At 38.8% G+C, this 21,736-nt stretch overlaps 1 protein-coding gene across 1 annotated transcript in view; it reads left to right on the forward strand.

Annotated features, from left to right (window-relative positions):
* The window catches only part of LOC143303358 (putative fatty acyl-CoA reductase CG5065), a 37,628-nt gene extending 18,321 nt beyond the window's left edge, over positions 1–19,307 (forward strand). Inside the window, exons 3-8 of the mRNA XM_076622787.1 lie at positions 8,052–8,368; positions 8,979–9,226; positions 12,898–13,081; positions 18,469–18,654; positions 18,711–18,971; positions 19,028–19,307. Coding sequence (XP_076478902.1) covers positions 8,052–8,368; positions 8,979–9,226; positions 12,898–13,081; positions 18,469–18,654; positions 18,711–18,971; positions 19,028–19,142 — 1,311 coding nt within the window. The 3' untranslated portion in view covers positions 19,143–19,307. The remainder of the gene's footprint in view (positions 1–8,051; positions 8,369–8,978; positions 9,227–12,897; positions 13,082–18,468; positions 18,655–18,710; positions 18,972–19,027) is intronic.
* Positions 19,308–21,736: the final 2,429 nt, after the last annotated feature.

Here is a 21,736-nt window from a genome sequence, read left to right on the forward strand (position 1 = left end):
CTCTAAGTGGTTTAGGTTTTCTGAGTTTACAATTTTTCTAATAAGTGCTGTTTGATTAGCTATTATGGTCTTGATTTTATTATTATCATCGAATAGTTTGTCCATATTTTTGTTTATGAGCGTAAGATCATCATCGTCGAGAGTCCCGAACAGACTTTTCGATACGGAACCTATGATGTTAAGCAAACCTCGTGTGCTCCGGGTATGTGTTAACGCTTTCAAGTGTTTTGCGAGTTGTTTTAGGTTATTGATGCGATTTTGTAATCCGCCTAACTCTTCGACGTATTGTTTGCTGATTACACGTGAGTCTATTGTTAATTTATATGATTCTATTGCGCTTATCTGTTCGTATATGTCGCTAGTGTCTAATCCTACTATTACATTGGCAGTGTCGCTGTATAAATATCCTTTTCCTATGTTTTCTACGAATACAGAGTTTCCTTCTAATGGTGTAATATTTATTTGCGCGGATACTATTCCGGCAAAAAGGAGCGTCGACCTGGAAAGTAAGGTTTTAAACGATTACCGTGTATCTTTTTGTCTTGAATCAGATAGTATGGAGTACATACTTTATCAATCGTGTACGGTCCTAACCATTCCACATCAAGTTTATGCCTTTTATGATCGTTATGTATTAAAACAGAGTCTCCTTCTTTGAAAACTGATTGAGGCTTTATAATTTTACGTTTTTGATCGCGCTGATATCGCTGTTTACTTTTGATCAATGTTTCGCGAGCGTGTCGGAGTCTAGAGTCCCATTCCTTTTTGCGGAACGTGACTTCGTCTGCGTATGTGCGTTGGGGATTCTTGGATATTGTGGAGGGAAGATTGGCTTGGTGTCCGAATGTGAGTTCGAATGGCGTGTAACCAGTAGAGTCGTGTATCATTGTGTTATATGCAAGGCATACAAAATTAAGTTGATCGTCCCATTCTTCATCCGAATTTCGCTGTATCGATTTTAACATGTCTGTTATTACTGCGTGTGTCCGTTCTAACGATCCGTTACTTTGTGGGTGGAAGGATGTCGTTTTGATATGTTTGATTTTGAACGCGTCTTCGTACTGTTGCATTAAACTAGATATAAAATTCTGTCCGCGGTCAGTTAATATCTTTTTTGGAGCGGAAAAGATGTAAATGTAATGATTCAAGAGTGCGTTCCAAATTGTTTCCGTTTGCTGAGTTTTTAGTGGTACGAGTATTAAGTATTTTGTCAATTCGTCATGTATGGATAGAATGTACTGATTGCCTTTTTTCGTCTTTTTCAGTGGGCCTAATAAGTCCATAGCAATTTTATCGTTTGGTTCGAGGGGTGTGTCGGTGATACAAGGTTCTTCGCGCGGTCTGATACGTGTAGTTTTAGATGTTTGACAGGTGTCGCATGATTCTATATGTTGTTGTATACGTTTCATCAAATCTGGTACTCTGTGCCGTTCACGAATGCGATCGTATGTCTTTTGTATACCGGGGTGTCCTACTAAATCGTGATTTTCTTTCAATAATTCGTCTATTTCTTCGTCGCTATATGTTTGAATTGGTTCCCATGCAAAATTTAATTCTTTTACGGTGTCGTTCAGGAATAGTAAAATTTGTTTGATCGCGTTCTTTTCGGTCTCTGTGAAACTGTCGTCGCCTATACCTATCTTTTCGTTTATATGAATAATTTCGTTTAATTTAGTTAACCATTCGATTCTGTCGTAATTTCCTAGCTCTGTTTTGGATAATTGATAGAAAGATTTACGGTTCGGAGTCATTTTGAGAATTTTGGGTAACGTGTCGGTAGATTTTTCCCAATCGTGATATTTTTTATCGAGTTCTATGTTCAAATTTTCGCGTCGTCTGGTCAGAACATGTATTCTAGATAGTGCGTCGGCTGCAGTATTATCTTTTCCTTTCGTGTATTCTATGTCGTATTCGTATTCTTCTAGTTTTAATCGCCATCTCATCAAGCGTGATGAGGGGTCTTTGCAATTCTGTAACCATTTTAGTGCTTGGTGATCGGTTCGGATGAGGAATTTCCGTCCTAACAGATATTGTCGGAGGCGTTTCACGGCCCATACTATTGCTAAAAGTTCTTTTTCTGTAGTGGAATAATTTCGTTCCGGTGGGTTTAGAGTTCGCGAGATATAACAACATGGATGTCCGTCCTGTGATAAGATTGCACCTATACCTTCGTTACTGGCGTCAGTCGTTAATGTGAATGGTTTCGCAAAGTCTGGGAATTTTAGTACGGGTGATGAACAGAGTTTGTCTTTTAATGTCTGGAATGCTTCCTGGGTTTTATCTGTCCAATGAAATGGTGTCTCCTTTTTTGTAAGTTCGGTCAATGGTTTCGCGATCTTAGAAAAGTTTCTGATGAACTTACGGTAATAACCTGCTAGTCCTAAGAACGATTTGATGTCTGTGGGATTACGTGGCTGTTTGAAATTGCTAACGGCTTCTAATTTTTTGGGATTTGGCTTTACACCTTCGGCGGTTACTATATGTCCAAGATATTCTAATTCTGGTTTGAGAAATTCGCACTTGTCCGGCTGTATTTTGAGTCCGAGTTCGCGTAGGCGTTGCAATACTATCGCGAGGTTGCTATTGTGCTCTTCAATCGACTGTCCGAATATTATAATGTCGTCTAAATATACGAAGCAATGTTTATTTATGAGTCCTCTTAGCGCGGTATCCATCATGCGTTGAAATGTTGCAGGTGCATTCTTTAAACCGAATGGCATCCTATTGTAATGATAGTGTCCTTGTGGTGTGGAGAATGCTGTGTACTTTTTAGAGTCTATGTCCATTGGGATTTGGTGGAATCCGGAGGATAAATCGAGGGCTGAGAAGAATTTTGCGTTGCCTAGTTGAGATAGTATGTCGTCTATGTCAGGTAATGGATATGCGTCCTGGTCAGTTAGTTCGTTTATTTTTCTGAAGTCTATTACAATTCGCCATTTCTGTTTCCCTGAGGCGTCTGCCTTTTTTGGTACTACCCAGACTGGTGAATTGTAAGGAGAATCAGATGGTTCTATAATGTTCTTTTGTAGCATTTCGTCCATTTGTCGTTTGATTTCTTCTTTATGGCATTCAGGCGATCGGTAAGATTTTGTGTTAATGATTTTATTTTCTTTTAACGTTATTGTGTGTTTAGCAAGATTAGTGCATGGTAATAAGTCGGTCTCTAGATTGAATACGTCAAGGTAGAACAGCAATATCTTTTCAATTGGTTCACGGAGGGTTTTCTCTATATGCGAAAGTCTAACTAAATCTTTAAACGTGGAGACTTGATCATACGTATTTGAATTTTCGATAAAATTAGTCATTTTGGCTGGGCACTCACCACCATTGATAAAGCATATCGTTGTCGGTTTTCCTTCCAGGTAGACTGTTTTTGACACTGCTTGTTTTGGAGGTACGTCGTTTTCCTGTTGCAATAAAAGTATATTATTGTCAAGTTTTAATTGTTGATTCGAGAGTTCAAATTTGAATTTAGATAGGGCTGGCAAACCGAGTATGCCGTCTTCTATAATTGGAAAGTTGTCTTCTACCACAAAAAATTCTAGAGTTTTGCCAAATAGTTTTATCAAAGCGTGTTCGTTGGTTTTAAATTTAGAGTGTCCCATCGAGAATTTCTGTTCTTTTGTTATTCTTGGTCGTAATACGCATCTTCGCTTGAGTATATTAATTCCTGCTCCGCTGTCAATGAGGAATTTATGTCGCTGTCCGTCGGATCGTAAAAGTACTGTGGGTAGTCTTCCTGTTGTGGCGTTAATTCGTAGGTCTGGTCTATTGGTTCCTCTATTTCTTCCTTGTGTGTCTCGAGATTGTGGACTGCTGGTAGTCTCGGAAATTGGCTGGGTGTTCGAAAATTTTTACATTGACTGGAGACATGTCCGATTTGGTTGCATTTGAAGCATTTTAATTGTGTCCTTTGGGCAAGTGGTATTTGTTCGGTTTGTCGGAAGCTTCTTGGCATTGGATTGGGTGTTGGAGTTGGTTTTTTAGTGATCGGATTAGGATTATTGGTTGTTAGTCGTTGCTGCTCAGGAAGTCGTAATCGTTCTATTGGTTTTAGTCGTCGATTTCGATCTTCCCTGAAGAATCGCTCGATGTCGGTGGCTTTCTTTTCGGCTTCAAGGATATTGTATGGTGGATTGGCGAGTAGTAATTGTCCTATTTCGCCTTTCAGGCCTCGGATAAAATCGATCACGGAGTCTTTTAAAATCCTGTCGTTCATAGCTCGTCTAGTAATTTCGTCACGGTATTCGTTCGTTATACTGTATTGTAACTTATTGAGTGCTCTGCGGAACCTGATGATATAACTTTGCACACTTTCGTCGTGACGCTGTCTCGTTTCGCGTAGCTGGTCTTGATGTTCTCTAACAGAGTCTTGGGTGGCTACGTTTCGTCTTAGGGCATCGTACAGGTGTCCGTATTCGTATATCGATATATTGCAGATGGCCATTGCGGCTTTACCCGTGATTTTCCCGATTTTAATCATTTTTAATAGTAACGTGGGTTCGCTACACATGGCTCGTAATTCGCGTACTTCGCGTATGAATTCTTCTACTCCGATATTGTCTTCGCCGTTTAATTGCGGAATACATACTATCGCGTCTTTGGCCCGTAAGCTCGGAGAGGCGAATTGCGGTGGAGGGTCTTCGTAAGAGGGATGGTTGTCTTCTTCTGTTCGAATTGGAACGCATGGTGGGGAAGTTCTATCTCTCGCGGCAACAGATTCGTCCATAGTAATAAGGGAGCCTAGTTCTGTAGTAGCGTCGCGTCCTATTTTTATTTTGGAGATATTTTTGCCTAATAGTTCTATTTCCGCGGCACGCTTCTTATTTTCACTGTCGGCCGTCCGTTGTGTCTCTTCTACACGTTGCGCAAGAATTTCAATTTGTTTTTGTATCACGTCGAGTATGGCACGAATCGAATTGTCCGTACCTCCGTTTGTAGAAACGGTTTCAATAGTTTCGACTTTGTCTTTTCGTGATGTGGGCATGATTCTAATTGAGCTTATTGAGTCTGAACTACTGTTGCTATTTGGACTCGAAGCGCTTGAGAAACTGGGTTTTCTCACACGGTATCGTGAAAATGAATCCAGATTTTTCAGCTTACCGTAGTAGCTATGACCATTGAGGAGTCTCAGGGATGTTTCCTCTCTGGTTGGTTCTAGATTCCGAATCTTATTCGTAGGCTTGCTCTGCGCTGACCGTAGTCCTCTCGTCTAGTTTCACCGTAGTGGAACGTTGAAAGTTGCTGCAGGGCTTCGTAGTAGCAAAGATTCGCACTGGGTCCGTTGATCCTTCGATCTTCAATGATGCGCGTACGCCGAAATCGTAATTCCGTTTGCACTGAAGTGAATAGATCCTGGCACGGATCGCCAAAAATGTCGTGTAAAATTAAGGTAAAAATAAGGAACTTGTTAATTTCCGAAAAGGAGATTAAGTTCTTTTTATTTTTTACTCAATTTATACAATTTTTCGGTTCGCGATGATACACTTTCGATACTTGGATTAGTTAAGAATTTTTTTATTAGACTGACTGGATGATTTTGAAGGGAGCATTTATATTCTTCCATTCGTTGGAGTGGGAGAAGGTTTTGTTTATGCTTAGTGTAAAATTCGGAGAACGGCTGGAGTGATCGAATGCCACTCAGGCGGCTGAGAACGGGTGCTGACCGGACGGTCACACGCGATAAGGCGTTCGGAATTTCGGTTTGTTATATACAGTTGCTCGAATTTCGTCTGTGACACTCTTTTGGCTTAGGAATCGACCACGTGTTAATTATCTAAGTGTATCCGGTGTGTTCAGACGTTTTGTGCGAAGAGATGAAATATAGAAAGCAATAGTTGAAACTGTGCAAATCAATTATATCTCAACCCCAAACCTATATTTAATAACAGGTTATGGGCCCAGGGCAGTAAACTGCGACGGTAAAGACATTTATTTGTTGTGGTTATGTGTTTTTCTGAAATTGTCCGAGAAGAGACCACGCCATGGTCGATCAGGAGGAAATGGGTAATGTGGACAAGGATATGAATCCGACCCTGAGTAAGGGCAATTATGAATACTGGAAGGCGATGCGGAAGTTTCGTTGGTTTTCCTGGTCTGCTGGGATGCAGTAGAGTCAGGATTAACGACAGCAGAAAGGTTGAGACCAGACTGTATAAAAATGGATAACAAAGCACGTGCGTACATTTTCCGGCATGTTCGCCCCGAGTATCTCGGGGATATCAGAGTCCTGAAAACAGTGAGGGGGAGTTCTGGGAAGCACTGGAAGATGTCCGTGGGAGATCTACGTCGATGGACATTGTTTTATGCATGCGGGAACTGGGCACGATCGAGAAGACTCCTAGCATGCATATCTCCTCGTACTGCGGAAGGATCCAAGACCTGTGTGATAAGTTATCCAATACCGGTGTGGTAGTTGGTAGTCGCTGCCGGGTGAAAAGAGAATTCGCGTTTCGTCCCGGGACTACCGGTGGACTCATCAGTCAAGTAAGGCTATACCCGGTAGTCCCTGCCTTAGACGTAAATGGAATCTCGCTAGGTGCGGTATTTGTAACGTGCGCCCGTATATTCGACCGCTAGCGAGACACACAGACTCGTTGTCTTCGTAGTAGCCCTCTGGTGTTGGCGGTTGGTATCCGCGGATCACCCGGGAGGTGTTACGACCGTGTCATGTCGATTCGGGGTATTTTCACGTTCCGCGATTTATGATAGTGAGCTTGGGCTCGAGGTGACAAGCAGTCGTTGAACGTAGCCGCTGTCAAGGGATGAACGTTTTGTCTAACAAAGGTGCGGAGTAATAGTATAGCACTTCTTAAAAAGAAATAGTTGTAGCGGCACTCTGCAGTAAACATTTCAACGGATTCTGTCCCGTGGCTCGCCACACGCACATCCTATTCTTCGAGTATGACGGTTACCAGATGCCGACGCGTCTCCACAGTACATGATCAGCTAGCCCGAGGGCCGTTATAAATATTAAGATTTAGTTATCTAAAATCCTTCAAACAGACAAACAATCTTTGTCCCAACTACGGCAGGATAGGGGAGATCTATTTTTTTCAACGAACGACGCTTCCCGCTAGCAACCTTCCGTCAAGGACGACTAGCATCCTTCTCTAACCACCAACATGGAAATTGACCAATTAGCAGCAACGTCAATTTCCCTCACTTTCCGAACGAAGGCATCTCTCCACGAATCCGACGATCTCGTATCCTTAGACACGCCCCATCATAGTTTTCCTCTGCAGCATCATCGCGACGGAAAGCTTTTCTCTCGTGAGGTGAAATTAGCGAATTACATAGCGTCTTTAGCGATTTCTTCTCTAAAACAGACATTGTAAACAGTTACTTTCTCTTTCTTGGGCATCTCAGAATTAGTCTAATTATTGTACGATTTTGTTATTCTCATACTTACCTATCTCGGACAGACAAATACATATGAGCTCTTTCGTATAACCGTACAATTAAATAGGTTCTTGCAGCATAAAGCTAAGTAGATACTGGTTTACGCTAATGAGGAATCAAATAGGGCAGGTCCCTAACTATATAGATTCTTCTATATGCTAGCGTGTCTCATCTTCCAGTATTGTCCGCGTGGTGCAACATTAATCCGGGAATAATCAGGAACATAAACGCGAGTACTCTCATTTCCTCTCTGATATAAATTATTGTCACATGGAGATATGATAGTTTGAATATAATATGCTTATACTGACTTACGAAAATATGTAGGCACTGCAAAATTGTATGCATATACTACCTGGGCTAGATACATTTTTTGAAACTTCGTTAGCTGTATAGTGAGATGCGAGTATCGTAATTATACTGAACAAGTTTTAAAGCAGTCTAGAAACGTATAAAAAAATTACAACGTATTTTTGCAGACATACACTTTTAACACACTGTTGACCGGCTACGTTAAACAGAAACTAACAACTTAACTTCCTACGTAAAAAAAAATTTATTCCTGATCGGTCAGAAATGTATTAAGAGAAAATTAGTATGCTTAATAATATTCTATATTGGGAACCGAGCTTATATATTATATTCTTCAGATTTTTGATGGTGTCAGAGCACAAAACCCAACAATTTTCGATAAAATTCATCTCGTGGAGGGCGATGTGACTCTACCAGATTTAGGTCTTTTGCAAAAAGACAGAGATATGTTGATAGAGAATGTAAACATAGTGTTCCACGTTGCGGCCACTATAAATTTCCATCAACCATTGGATATGATCGTCAATGCAAACGTGAAGGGTACCGCTAATATTATCAAACTGTGCAAGGAACTCAAGCATGTAATTAGCGTTGTCTATGTAAGCACAGCTTACAGTAATCCGAATCTATCAGACATCGAGGAAAAGGTCTACACGTAAGAATCAGTTATAATTCGTCATTCCTTAAACAACTTTTTCAATATCGTGCATAACCTACTTCTAAATATAAATAAACGATGAAAGTAATGTATAACTTAGTATAATTTGTTTACTTGTCTATCTGATTAACACTTGCCAGTCTCCATTGAAATGATAAATACTTGTCAAAACAGGTATAAATTTAAGAAAACTTACACAAGAAATAATCAATGATACAAGATCTGTCAATGATAAAAATTACGTATTGAAAATTATTTTACCTTTTACTAATTTCTTCTTTTTATTGAATTCAATGATGAACTTGTTTTGATACACGTACATGATAACAACTAGACACGGATATCATTATAAATTCATATTTTAAGATGAATAAACATGATTTGAGGAACAGAATCTAAGCAGAACTTTGTTCGTTTACTAAAAATTACAGCAAGTACTTCATCTTCGATTCTTTCTATATTATTGTGTATTATTTCATTATATTCTGTTATATTATTAGACATTCTATGCGTTTTTGCATTTTAAATCTTTAAATGCGTCAAATTTGCAATTTATTAATGACTTTAGCGTGACAAACATGTTATCTTATGCTTGATAATTTTGCAGCACGAATCTAGATCCCTCTCTCGTGATAGATATATGTGACCGACAAGACAAAGAATTGATTAATCTGCTCGAAGAAAGAATTTTAAAAACGTATCCAAATACATACACGTTCACCAAGAATCTTGCAGAGCAGACAATATCCAACAATAGCAAAGGATTGACTGTTGCGATAGTACGACCAAGTATAATTTGTTGCTCGCTAAAAGAACCGTACCCTGGTTGGTTGGTATCTTTTGCTGGACAATCAGGTATTTTTATAAATATTTACAATGATAATCCCTCGTCACTTCATATCTCACTCATATCGCAAATAAGAGCGTTTCATTACATCCAAGTGATTCCGAATAATACAAGTCACTCGTATCACAAGACCTTAGCTCTCCATAATTTTCATAAGAATGAAAGAAATCAGCAATAGAATAAAACTGTGACAATTTTTAACTCGCACATTCTGAAGGTTACGTATATGGAAATATACTGAAGGGTCGGAAGGAAAACTCAGATTTATTCAACGATAAATGTTTATTCACTGTAATATCGATGAGTACACTTGACACAGGACTCGCGATTATATTCGGTTCGCGAATGCGCGGTTACAAGTTAGAGCTCGGATAGCTATGATTCGTGATGCGCTAGTGTAACAGACTGACTTTCCGTCACGATGCTGCTGCGAAGGAAAACTGTGTTGGGATGTGTCTAAAGATGCGAGGGCATCGGATTCGTTGAGAAAAGCTTTGGTTCGGAAAGTGAGGGAAATGTACGTTAACGTTTACTTATTGGCTAATTCGTGTTGGTCGTTGGAAAAGGATGCTACTTGCCCTTGAGAGGGTGTTGCTAGCGGGAAGCGTCGTACGTGCGAGATAGCAGATTTCTCGTGTGTTCCCGTGGTAGGTGGTCGACTTCGAGGCTGATAAACAAAGACTGTTTGTCTCTTTGGAGGACCTTAGCTAAAATAAATTCTAAGATTTATAGCGGTCCTTAGGCTAGCTGGAAATATTCGGTACGAATGTATCGACATCTGGCAATCATCTTGTCCGCAGGTATAGGGTCTTTGTGTCGTGCGTCACGCGACATAAACTGTTGGGAAGTTTACTGTCAAGTGCCGCCACAATACTTTCTGCTTATTGCGCTATAAAAATTAGTTCATGATACCGTTATTTCATTTTTTATTAACTTAATTACGGGGATATGAACCTTCAACATACAATCCAATTACAAGCAGTTAGTTTCAACCTAAAATGTGTAGTGTAGTATAGTATTATGGAATTAAATGGAATTAAATTAAGCATAAGACGTGCGATGCGCCCCTCGAGACAGTAGGATATGCTTTGTTACCATGTGCATGATGTATTTAACGTGAAACAACATAAAATTTTAAAGCACACGGTAATATCATTAAACATTTTATCTGGCAACAATGAGCGAAATATAACATATTTCTGCTTAAGAGGCAATAATTTTAAATAATTATATAATATATGCGATGGATATGTATTAGCATTGGACTACTTATTCAACGTGTGGCCAAACGCAGAAGTTTCTTTTTTTTTTTTATTTATTTATTTTACAATTTTACAATTTGTCCAGTAGGACATTTGGTAAAATATTATAGCGGTGTGCTAATATAACATGTGGGTGGCTACCCCCAGCGGGGTACCATCATCGTGTTTGTTAGGTTATGTCCTTTGTGAGATCTGTTGGGTGTCTCCTTTTTAATCTTCTTTTTATGCTTGATGTGTGGACCGTTTCCGCTGCCAGCCGGTTTGGGTGCGTTGCTATTCTTTCTCCGTGCCTTCTTGCACTTTTGTTAATCTCCTCCTTGACCGTTGGTATTCCCAGGTCTTTCCGAATGTCCTCGTTCCTGATGTACCATGGGGCGTTTACTATTGTTCTGAGTATTTTCGATTGCGTTACCTCTATTTTGGTTATATGGCTCATTGCTGCTGTTCCCCATAGTGCTATTCCGTACGTCCAGATTGGTTTTATGACCATTTTTTATATTTTTAGTTTGTTCTCTATGCTTAGTTTGGATTTTCGACTTGTTAGCCAGTACATTTGCACTCCTTGCCATCTGTATTTTGTCTATTGTTGCTTTAATATGCTGTTTCCATGTGAGTCGTGAATCTAAGTGGAGTCCTAGGTATTTGACTTGCCTTGTTTGTATTATGCGTGTGCCGTTTAGTACAATGTTAGGTGGTTTCTGTTTTCGCAGTGTGAATGTAATGTGTTTGCATTTTTCGGGGTTTGCTTTGATTTGTTTTGCTTGAAGCCACTTTTCTATTTTTGTGATATGTTCTTGTAGTAATGTAACTGCTGTTGCCGAGTTAGTGTGCCTGACTAGTACAGCTGTGTCATACGCGAATGTCAGTATTTTGCTGTTGTTAGTTGTTGGTATGTTGGCCGTGTATAATGTGTGTAAAGTTGGTCCTAGGACTCTTCCTTGCGGAACTCCTGCCTTGATTTCTTTAGCTTCCGAGTGTGTGTTTTTGATTTTTACTATGAAGCTCCTGCTGCTTAGGTATGATTTGATTAGTTGGTATATCTGCCCCGGGAACTGTTTCCTGATTGATTGTAGTAGGCTTTCGTGGTTTATTTTGTCAAATGCTTTCTCTATGTCCATAAAGAGAGCTGTACAGTATTGCTTTGTTTCCAGCGCCTGTAGGATTTCATTGACGAGTCTGTGCGTTTGTTCTATTGTGAAGTGTTTGTTTCTGAATCCGAATTGGTGATCCGGTATTAAATGGTTCTTCTCTATTATTGGTTTTATCCGGTCGTAGATTATTTTCTCTCGTATCTTAGAGAACACCGGAAGTAATGAGATTGGTCGGTAGGACTTGGTTTCGTGTGGGTCCTTGCCTGGTTTGGGTATCATTATGATTTGTGCCAGTTTCCAAGTTTTTGGAAAGTATTGTATTCTTAGTATTGCGTTAACTATTATTGTGATTTGTCTTATCGCTTTTGGCGGAAGGTTTTTCAAGATTTTGCCGTCAATTAGGTCGATTCTTGGTGCTTTATTATTTTTTGTTCTCTCAATTATGTTTCTGATTTCTTGTGCTGTTGCTTTGGGTATGGTGTAGTGATTGTCAGTTGGTGTACTAGTGGTTAGCGCATCCTCGTCCGTATGACTATTGTGGTTTCTGTTGTTGAAACGCAGAAGTTGACGCTGTATGCTTTCGAACATATCATAAAGAAATTGCTGATATGAAAGAAGGTTGGTTATTGTTATAAGACTGTAGACCCTGATGTGGCCTGTGTGTTAGCTCAGATTCCAGTCAATCGTTTAACAGTAAAAGGGAGATTACTCGTCGAGAACGTCGAATAGCCGTTGAGAGTACAGAACGTTAAGCGGCGCGAAGCAAAATCGTGTTTGTCACCTACGGCGTACAGAGGGAGGAAATGACCCAAACAACGTTTAGAATTACTCAGTTTTCTTGTGCGATATGAAAATTCATTTAATTCCCTTATATAATCTTGAAATTAAAAACAGATGTAGTCAGTTATCATAATCGTTTTGATTATGAGAAACGATCTGCACAGAAGCGATTACGCTGATCAACTCCACGATAAAAAGAAGAAACAGTTGTGACATTACAAACGTTATTCCCTAAAATTCAAGTTAAGATGTACTACTGATTATATTATTGACTATACGACTTCTTTTTTCAACAGATACACTCATCGCTATGAGTTATTTGCGAAGCTGAACAACATAAGCATTTTTAGGCAATAAAGTTAAAAAATTCAGAAAAATATAGTTGTAATTAATTTCTGAGAAGCTAGTTGACTAATTTTTACCAGATCGCCATTATTTAACCTGTGTTTTTACTGTCAATTACAGCTACTCTTCCCATATCCGTGTCGCTACATTTCGAGACAGTTGAGAATCATTAATAACTTTTGAACCAATTTGACGTTGCAGGTATCTTCATGAATATCGGCAATGGTATTGCAAAAGTACTATTGGGTAAGGCAGATGTAATATCAGATGTAGTGCCTATTGATTATGTAGTCGATGTGATAATGTGTGCCGCGTGGCACGTCACGCTACATGTTGATAATAGAGTCAAAGTTTACAACTGTACGAGCAGCGCACGTCCCATCAAGTACGGAATCGATATTTATTACAGAATTTGTTTAACTAACGTAACTCAATTGTTAGAGTATCCTAAAAGCTTCAGATTCATTTAAGCAATGCGATCAATGGAAACGCCAATGGATAAATTGCATTCCAGTGTGATTAATGTACAAAAGATAATGATAAACTTAGAAAAAGATATTGAGAACACAAATGGATAAAAGCCAGCCAGATTTTTTTCTGTGAATATCTATATGTCGGGTTTACATTAGAATTAGGGTTAAGAGCGTGAAACGAATCTTCGTTTGGGTTACACGTTGTCGTTATGCAATAGAGAAGACATTGACTAGTGCAAATACGATTATTATAGAACCGGACAAGTAACCGTGGTAGTTAGGTACTCGAGAAACTAATGACAATGATCCTAGGTTCAATAACGAATCCGCGGTCGACGGGATGATAGATGAACATACTCACAAAATCTAAGTCGGACGCGTGATATTCACTGGTCGTAAGGGGTTACTCTTTTTCATCGATGAGATCGCGAGCGGGAATGACTTTCCCGTCCCGATGATGCCACAGAGGAAAACTATATTGGGGTGTGTTTAAGAACGCGAGATCATCGGATTCGTCGAGGATAGCCTTCGTTCAGAAGGTGAGGGAATTTGGCGTTGCTGCTAATTGGTCAATCTCCATATCGGTGTGTAGAAAAAGATGCTAGCCGCCCTCGAGGGAAAGTTGCTAGTGGGAGACGCCGCTCGTTGAAAAATAGGTCTCCCCTATTTTCCCGTAGTTGGGACAAAGACTGTTTGTCTGTTTGAAGGACTTTAGTTGACTAAATTTTAAGATTTATAACGGGCCCTCGGGCTAGCTGAACATGTATTGCGGAGGCGCATCGACATCTGGCAATCATCTTACTCGAAGAATGGGGTCTGCGTGTGGCGAGCTACGGGGCAGAGACCGTTGGAATGTTTACTGTCGAGTGTTACAAGTATTTCCTTTTTAAGGAGAGCTATAGAATTATTCCATGCCTTTGTTAGACAAAGCGTTCATCCTGTGACCGCGGCTACGTTCGGCGACGGACTGTCGCCTCGAGCCCAAGCTCATTATCACAACTCTCGAACAATTACAATCGGATTGAATAACTACAATTGTTCAATTACAGCTATAGTAGACTCTAGGTTACAACGTTGCGGGATTATCCAAAATTCCAAAGGCTCCGATGTTCTTTCATCTCCGACATATACATAGGATTCATTTGTTCTAATGAAGGTATATGTGTCATAGAAACGTCTTTACGCTTTTAATACTTCTTCGGAAATAAGAAAGGTGTCTCAAGTCGATGTGTAGTAACTTTTTCTTTTGTGTTTACCGGTTTCTTCGCAACGGCTTGACGAACCGGAATTTGCATCTCGTAGGACATGTTCTAAAATATCCCGTTATAACATTTTTCTATATTATTCTTTCTTTTTTCTTTTTGCGATAGCCCAGTCTATATGCATATTCATCGATTGAGTTGAGCTATCTGAAAGAAATCTTTTTTGCAGGTATTTCCTCGAATGGTTTGATCTCGGATTTATTTGATTTTGCAAATGAAGTTCTCGTTATCTTTGCATTTCGGCAAGTGTTCTTTCGTCATGTAGTTTATTGCTCAATGTCTCCATTGTACTTTGTGGCTTGAAATGTTGCTACTGCGGGAGATATCGGATGTAGCCATCGGTATCTTTGAATCTGATTCTAATAGATGCGTTGTTGAATTTTATGAGTATCGAATCCGGCAATTCCCTCTCTTCCAGCTGATCTGTTTAAAGTGCTGGCCGTGAAAATGTCTTTACAATTCCCATTGCATCTATTAAACTATCAAAAATTGCTACGTTTCGTCACAATAGTCACAGACTCAGAAATAGTAATGGGATAGACAAAACATCCTGAATGCCATCGAAACAATAACCAGATAGTAACAGGATAGCCGCGCATGATATACACCGGACGATAACCATCCCCCCCTTCCCCAGAAGTAACAAACCTTAATATTAGAACCTTCCTAAATCAGCACTCAACACCTTTTTTGTTATAACATTCTGAATCGTTACTCTGTTGGATTCGTACAATAAATTTTACTATTACGTCTAAAATCCAAATTTTTACCTTACTTGTGAAACGTTCGAACTACGACACGAGGAGATCACCGGTGATCTGTCAATTTCGTGAATTCTTGTGTCTCCTACGTGACACAATATAACTCATGATCCCTCATCTAACGTTATTGAATAGACTCCTTCATAATTACTCTTTCGTACAGTGCATTCAAAATAACAGCCTGAGCGAGCGTTGCTTCAATAATTTGCTCTGCATCAGCAAATTGTTAAACGCTTGCGTCCCCCAATGTAGCCTTCAGCTGATGTTTGCTTTTATTGGTGGGAGTCCGCAGGAGTCTACTTTCATTGCGAAATGACATGTGACACACTTAATCACTCTATCATATTTATTAAATTATAGAAATATCCTTCTCTGTCACTGTTCAAAACATAATATCGGTGCCGCAGTACAGTTAGTTTTCTCATTCGTTAATAAGAATTAAGAACTGAAATGAATAGTAAATAGATAGAAACAAATTATCGTCTTCTTAACGACAATAAAGATAATTTTACGTTGATTGTGTAGTATTGATCGCTGTATTAAAAAATGTGAAATGATAAAGTTTTCCAAGAAAATACTACCAGCTCCGAAATGTATTAAAATGTATGAAATAATTTCAATTTCAATGTAACAATAGTTCAGATCACTCAATCACTTACTGAATAGCAACTTAAATCATATATTGTAACATTTTCCAAGGCGGTGCAAATTCTCAATCATGATTGCCGCAAGAAAACTGGCGTTAAGTTGTAGAATAAGATCACTTACTAACATCTTGTTAAACGGAAACAAGCTCACACCTTTTCAGTTAATAGAACTAATTTCTTTACCAAAAACATATCTGCAAACGCAGACAATTCTCACAGACCTAACTAAAATTTCCATTTAAATGACGAAAATTTTATTTTCATCGACACTTTATTTTCTAGATAACGAGCGAGACATCCTCTTTTAACTGGAAACTTCTTTAACGTAATGGAGATATAGCTCGATTCTGTGCCGAACAAAAAAAAATCATTATTTAATCACCTTTGACCGTAATGTGTTTTGACATTTTTCACTAAATCATTAATTCATAAATATGTGGTAGCACTCGACAACAAATACCGCCACTCGACACTAACTAACACCGGACGACGGTAGTGTCACGTAATTTTTAGGGTTGGTTGGTGGAAATAAAATATAGTTGAGTCGTAACACAACAATTAACTTTGTTTTAATCAACCTTTATTGTGAATTCACCAATCACAATGTAACACGCACTGAATTAGCATAAATCACAATTCACTCCAACCACGTTATGTAAGACTTAGTTACAACAATACATTAAGTACGCGACTTATAAGGGTAGAGACCGATATAGATATGTTGACTATTCTAAGGATACAGAATAAGTGAAGTTTTACTGACGATACTGTGTCTGAGGAAAGCTAGGGGTGGGTGTGTCTAAGGACACGGGACTATCGGATTTGTTGATGACAATTTTGGTTAAGGAAGTGAGGGCAGTAGACACCGTCTCCGATTGGATAATAGGACGGTTGGTGGACCAGGAAGGGTTTTAGCCGCCCTCGCGAGAAAGTTGCCAACGGAACATACCAAATGTGGAGAAAACCAACTTTCTAAGCTAACACGTGGTAGACAATGAACGTAAAGGGAAATTTAAGACAGGAAATACCCGCTTGGTCCGGAGGACCTTAACTATAAAAATGCCAAGGCCCCTGGTGGGCACTTAAGACTATTGAGGGTGCGCGCCAAGGATATGCAGACATCTGGGTGCCATCCTGTCCGTGGTGTGTGGCCTGGTCTCTGATGTGAATTGACGTTACAGTAGCGCAGTGGTAAGCGCCTTAGGTTACGAACGTTCTCGGGACCCGGGTTCGAATCCCGGCGCCCGTAGTTCTATTCTTCTTCCACGCATCTAAATTAGAAAAAAATAGCAGTACCCCCAGCAGCGACATCTACAGCCAGCAGCTACAATCATCGCGGACAACACACGACACCTCAAATAATTTATATAGGTGATAGCAAAATACAAAACTTTCAATCGATTTGTGCTGCATTCTTATTGTTCACAATGAAATAGCTCAAAATATAAACTATTTGCAGATGTTTGAAGCTTCACCCTTTACGACAGAGTGTTGTATCATAGAACTTTAGATATTACTAGTTTCTTTATTGAGACAAATTTCCTCGTCGCCACTGACTTTCCTATTAAATAATTATTTAATAATATTTCGTAATTAAATTATTACGAAAATCGACTTTCCGTTATAATTCCAATAGTTAGCTTATTGAAATTCAAAATATTTATGCTACTTTTGAAACTAGCAATAATAACCAGAATGTTAGTAACTTCATTTGGATTTACATTGAAATTACTAGTAATGAAAAGCTAGATTTACTCGAAAAAGAAGCGACAAACGAAATTTATACTTGCATCAGTATCACAGTTTCACTTACAGTCTTCTAGTCCATTAACATTTTTTGTTCAAGAACAGATTGAAAGTAGGAATGTTTTTGGATAATCTGATTCGGGACAATATTTAGAACAATATGACCGACTTTGAGACAAATTTCCTCCGCCGAGATATAAATAAAATATCGATTGTACGTAAGAAATTTTCAGTCGGAAGCTGCAAATGAAGTTTTACAATAGTTTGCAGCAAGTTGCTAATAAAATTGTTTTTAAGCCGAGCCTTATTGCGTTACGATAACCTAACCCCAATTGTTAGGTTGCAAATGGATAAAAACTGCTTGTCAATGCGCAACAGGCTATCCACATTTGAATTATGGCATCTGGAAATACCTAGACTACGAGAATAGATCTTTCTTATGTGATATTAAAGGCTAAAAAGTTATTTATAATTTTCTTGAACCATGTTCCGTACGAATCGTATTAAAATTAAATAAGTAATGAAAATTGTAAACCTTTTAATGTTCACTACCTAATTACAAGTTGCAGTGATAAATTGATAATGAAAGATAGAAATATTACATTTGCTATATAACCCACGTCGCATTTGGAGTTACTAATAAACAAATACATACATAATGTAACGTTGATAACAAAAGAAATATTGCACTAGGAATGTTGTACTCGCGTCCATTTGTGTCCTCAGTAAGTCAATTCAGAAAGCTGTAAATATAGTACAACTAAAATTACATAATTTTTCTTGAGATATTACACAATATCTTCTGACATATTCTGATAGTAATATGCGTTATCTTGAATGTAATTCAATTACCTCTACAAGTGTAAACATTTCAATTTTCAAGATTGGGTGAGATCATAGATATCTTCGTGGAATGTAGCAGACAAATACCGATGAAAAATACGTTGTGGTATCCGAGTTGCACGGTAGTAGCAAACAAATATGTTTACGATGCACTGAATGTACTTCTAAGTGTTTTACCTGCATTTGCCGTGGATATCTTTTTAAGGCTTCAAGGTGGTAAACCAATGTGAGTATTCTATCATTTGTCAAGCACATCAAAATACTCAAAAAACGACATTTCAGGGCAATGAATATGAGCAAATTTTACAATAAATTGGTCACAGCGACAGGCTACTTCAACTCGAATGAATGGTCTTTCAAAAGAGATAACATTGCCGACATGATAAACAAGGTGAAAACCTTTGAAGATGGAAATCTTGTTAAACTGGACTTGCAGGATATGGATTGGAAGAAATATTTAGCAAATTACTTGGCGGGAATTAAGATATTTGTTCTGAAGGAAGATTCTCAATCTATAAATACAGCAGCGCAACGATTATCGATGTACGTATAGAAATATTTGATAAAATGACTCGATATGATATTTTCTTTTATTTTAGATTCTACTGGATACGTCAGATAACTAAAGGATTCGGTATAATCATTTTATTTCTGATAATATCGGTAACAATATTGCTATGCACCGACTACTTCAATGTTATGTTTCCCGCTTGAATCAAGAACAACGTATATGGAACATTATGGAAAAAGGCCTTGGAATAGGAACATGTCGCTACATATAAAGGGTGTCCGGCAGAGTTATATATTATATACTATATAGTATATATGTGATATGCTCTTCGAATAAAAACTATGGATAAATGAAGTTATTTGTCGATATTGTGAATAATATATGTATAATGCTATTGTATAATATTACAAATTATTAACATATATTAAATACACTAGATAATTCAGAACACTTTATTGCGTGCTTGCTAGCTACGACCGTGTCACGTAAAATTGATACTTCGATTTTAAGATAAAAGAAGGTTGAGTCGTAACCCAACTTTTAATTTCCTTTTATCGAATTTTATTATAAATTTTAGCACTTGCAAGAATAACACTGAACCGGAGAAAGGTGTTGTACGAGAACAGCGGCTAGAGCAAGAACTGCCCGAGCTGGCTGAAGTCTCGGTTTATATACGTTTTGATTTGAGGATGTTGTGGGGGCTCGGTGTAGGTTATGATGAGGAAAAGTATCCGAAGGTCGGGGTCGATATCCTATCTCTGATATGGACTAAGGTGCGTCACAGCCTTGGTGTAGGCTATGATGATAAGGTGATGATGTGTCCAAAGGAATCCGAAGGTCGGGGGTTGATGTCTTATCTCTGATGTAGGTTGAGATGTGATTAATGTCACAACCGCATGGTGGCAAAGAAGAACGGTTAACAACTAACTAGAACAAAAGAAGAAAGTAAGGCGATCGCACTTCCGCCGAGGACATCGATCCCGGTGGTCACGTTTATACATTTCTATTTTTATTCGAATTCTTCTATTCTAATTCGTATACTCAGCGAGATATTAAATAGCGCAGTAGAGACCGCAAAATACGCATATACAGTGCTCTCTTAAACAACGTACGGGTAGGACACCGACTGACCGCGTAGAATGTAATCCATGTAGTTACGTAGCGCCCGCCCCGTCTTCCCTTTCCACATAAGCTGAAGTACATAATCACATACACACATTTATATTTTTCCGCTACATGTGCATAATATACACTATTCTAAATTTACACTGTCGCGATCACTCATTATATTCTTCAGTATAGAACAATTTAATGTAAACTGTCATTCTGCAATCGTTGCTGTATGCATCGAGCTGCAACATTGACTTCAGACAGTTGACGAACTGTTTACGGAAGATAAGGGTTTATTTTTTCGCATACATATAGTGAAACTGTACTTTGCAGAGACACACTGGTTGTTTGATTTCTCTCCAAGTCCCACAACAGTTCGTTATGTGTTCGAACTCGGTGCCAATGCTTCCTGTATACAAGAACAATTTCTGAAGTATTACGTAGTTCACACGGATTAGTTCGCATTTGTTAATTGTTAAGATATTAACAATGCACTGGATCTCTCAACTACCATCAATATTGCGAGCGACGTCGAGTCAGAATCGATAGATCATTCAAAACCATTTTCATATTCACATTCTCTTGTCTCGGGTGCAAAAATCTTTAGAATACATTTCTCACTTCGTAGACGAAGTGGATCTTATCATCAAGAGAATTTAAGATCAAAACAATGCTAGCCCCAAATGTAACAAAGATGCTTCCACACAACATAAAACAATTCGATTGTGTGTCAGTGATTGACTTATTTGAATACGTGTTATCTAATTGTTACGCCATGCGGCTTACCATAGGTCATATTCTTAACTGTCGATCGCGGCACTATAATGTCGCAGACGGATCGTCGCGACTGCCCGGCAAACAAACATTGTAGTGGCAAGCGCATGGTTCATTAAGTAGGGCGATCTCCAGAAACGTCGACACGTGGCCGTTATTTTACCTCGCGTAAAAGAATGTGGCGTGATCCGAACGTAGTGGGGGTCGCCTTCGAAAAAAAACGGAAAAAATCGAAAGGCGTGCAGAACTTTTCGAGAAGTCGAACCGTCAACACATCTCATATATCGCGCATTACTTATCAAGCAAACGCAGTTACATTTTTTTTGTTGTTCTCTTTATGTCTTCCTAGTTGATAAGTTGTTAAAATAAACGTTAATTTATTGGTGTTAATTCTGTGGAATTCATTGAATTACCCTTATTATCCTAATCGAAATAAGGGAATCGATCAGTTCGTGGCGTCGATTATTTAATCGTAACGGGAACTTACAACTCTCGTTGACGTGCTATCTCGCGATCGCGTCTCTCCGCGAACGGTCGTGTTTCTTCGACCAATCGCGGGGAGACGTAATCGCAAGGAGAGACGTCAACGGGGGTCGTAAATCCCCGTTACGGTTATAACAATCGACACCACGAATTGATCGATCCCCTGATTTCCGTTGAGATAATAGGGGTGATTGAGTTTGTATAACACTGTGATTCACAGAATTATAAATTATATATTTCCAGCACTTAGATTACACTGACAGAGAGAAATAAGTAATTAACAACTTGTCGCACGAAGCTAAGATAGATATGTGCGTTAGAGCAGGGCTCTTATAATTGGATTCAATGTATTAGTGGACGTAGCACTATAAGATATTTAAGAGACGAAATGTATGCTCGACAATACCGAGACCGACTCTCGCGTTATGCT

This window comes from Bombus vancouverensis, chromosome 11 (genome assembly GCF_051014615.1).
Source record: "Bombus vancouverensis nearcticus chromosome 11, iyBomVanc1_principal, whole genome shotgun sequence".
Lineage (NCBI taxonomy): Eukaryota > Metazoa > Arthropoda > Insecta > Hymenoptera > Apidae > Bombus > Bombus vancouverensis.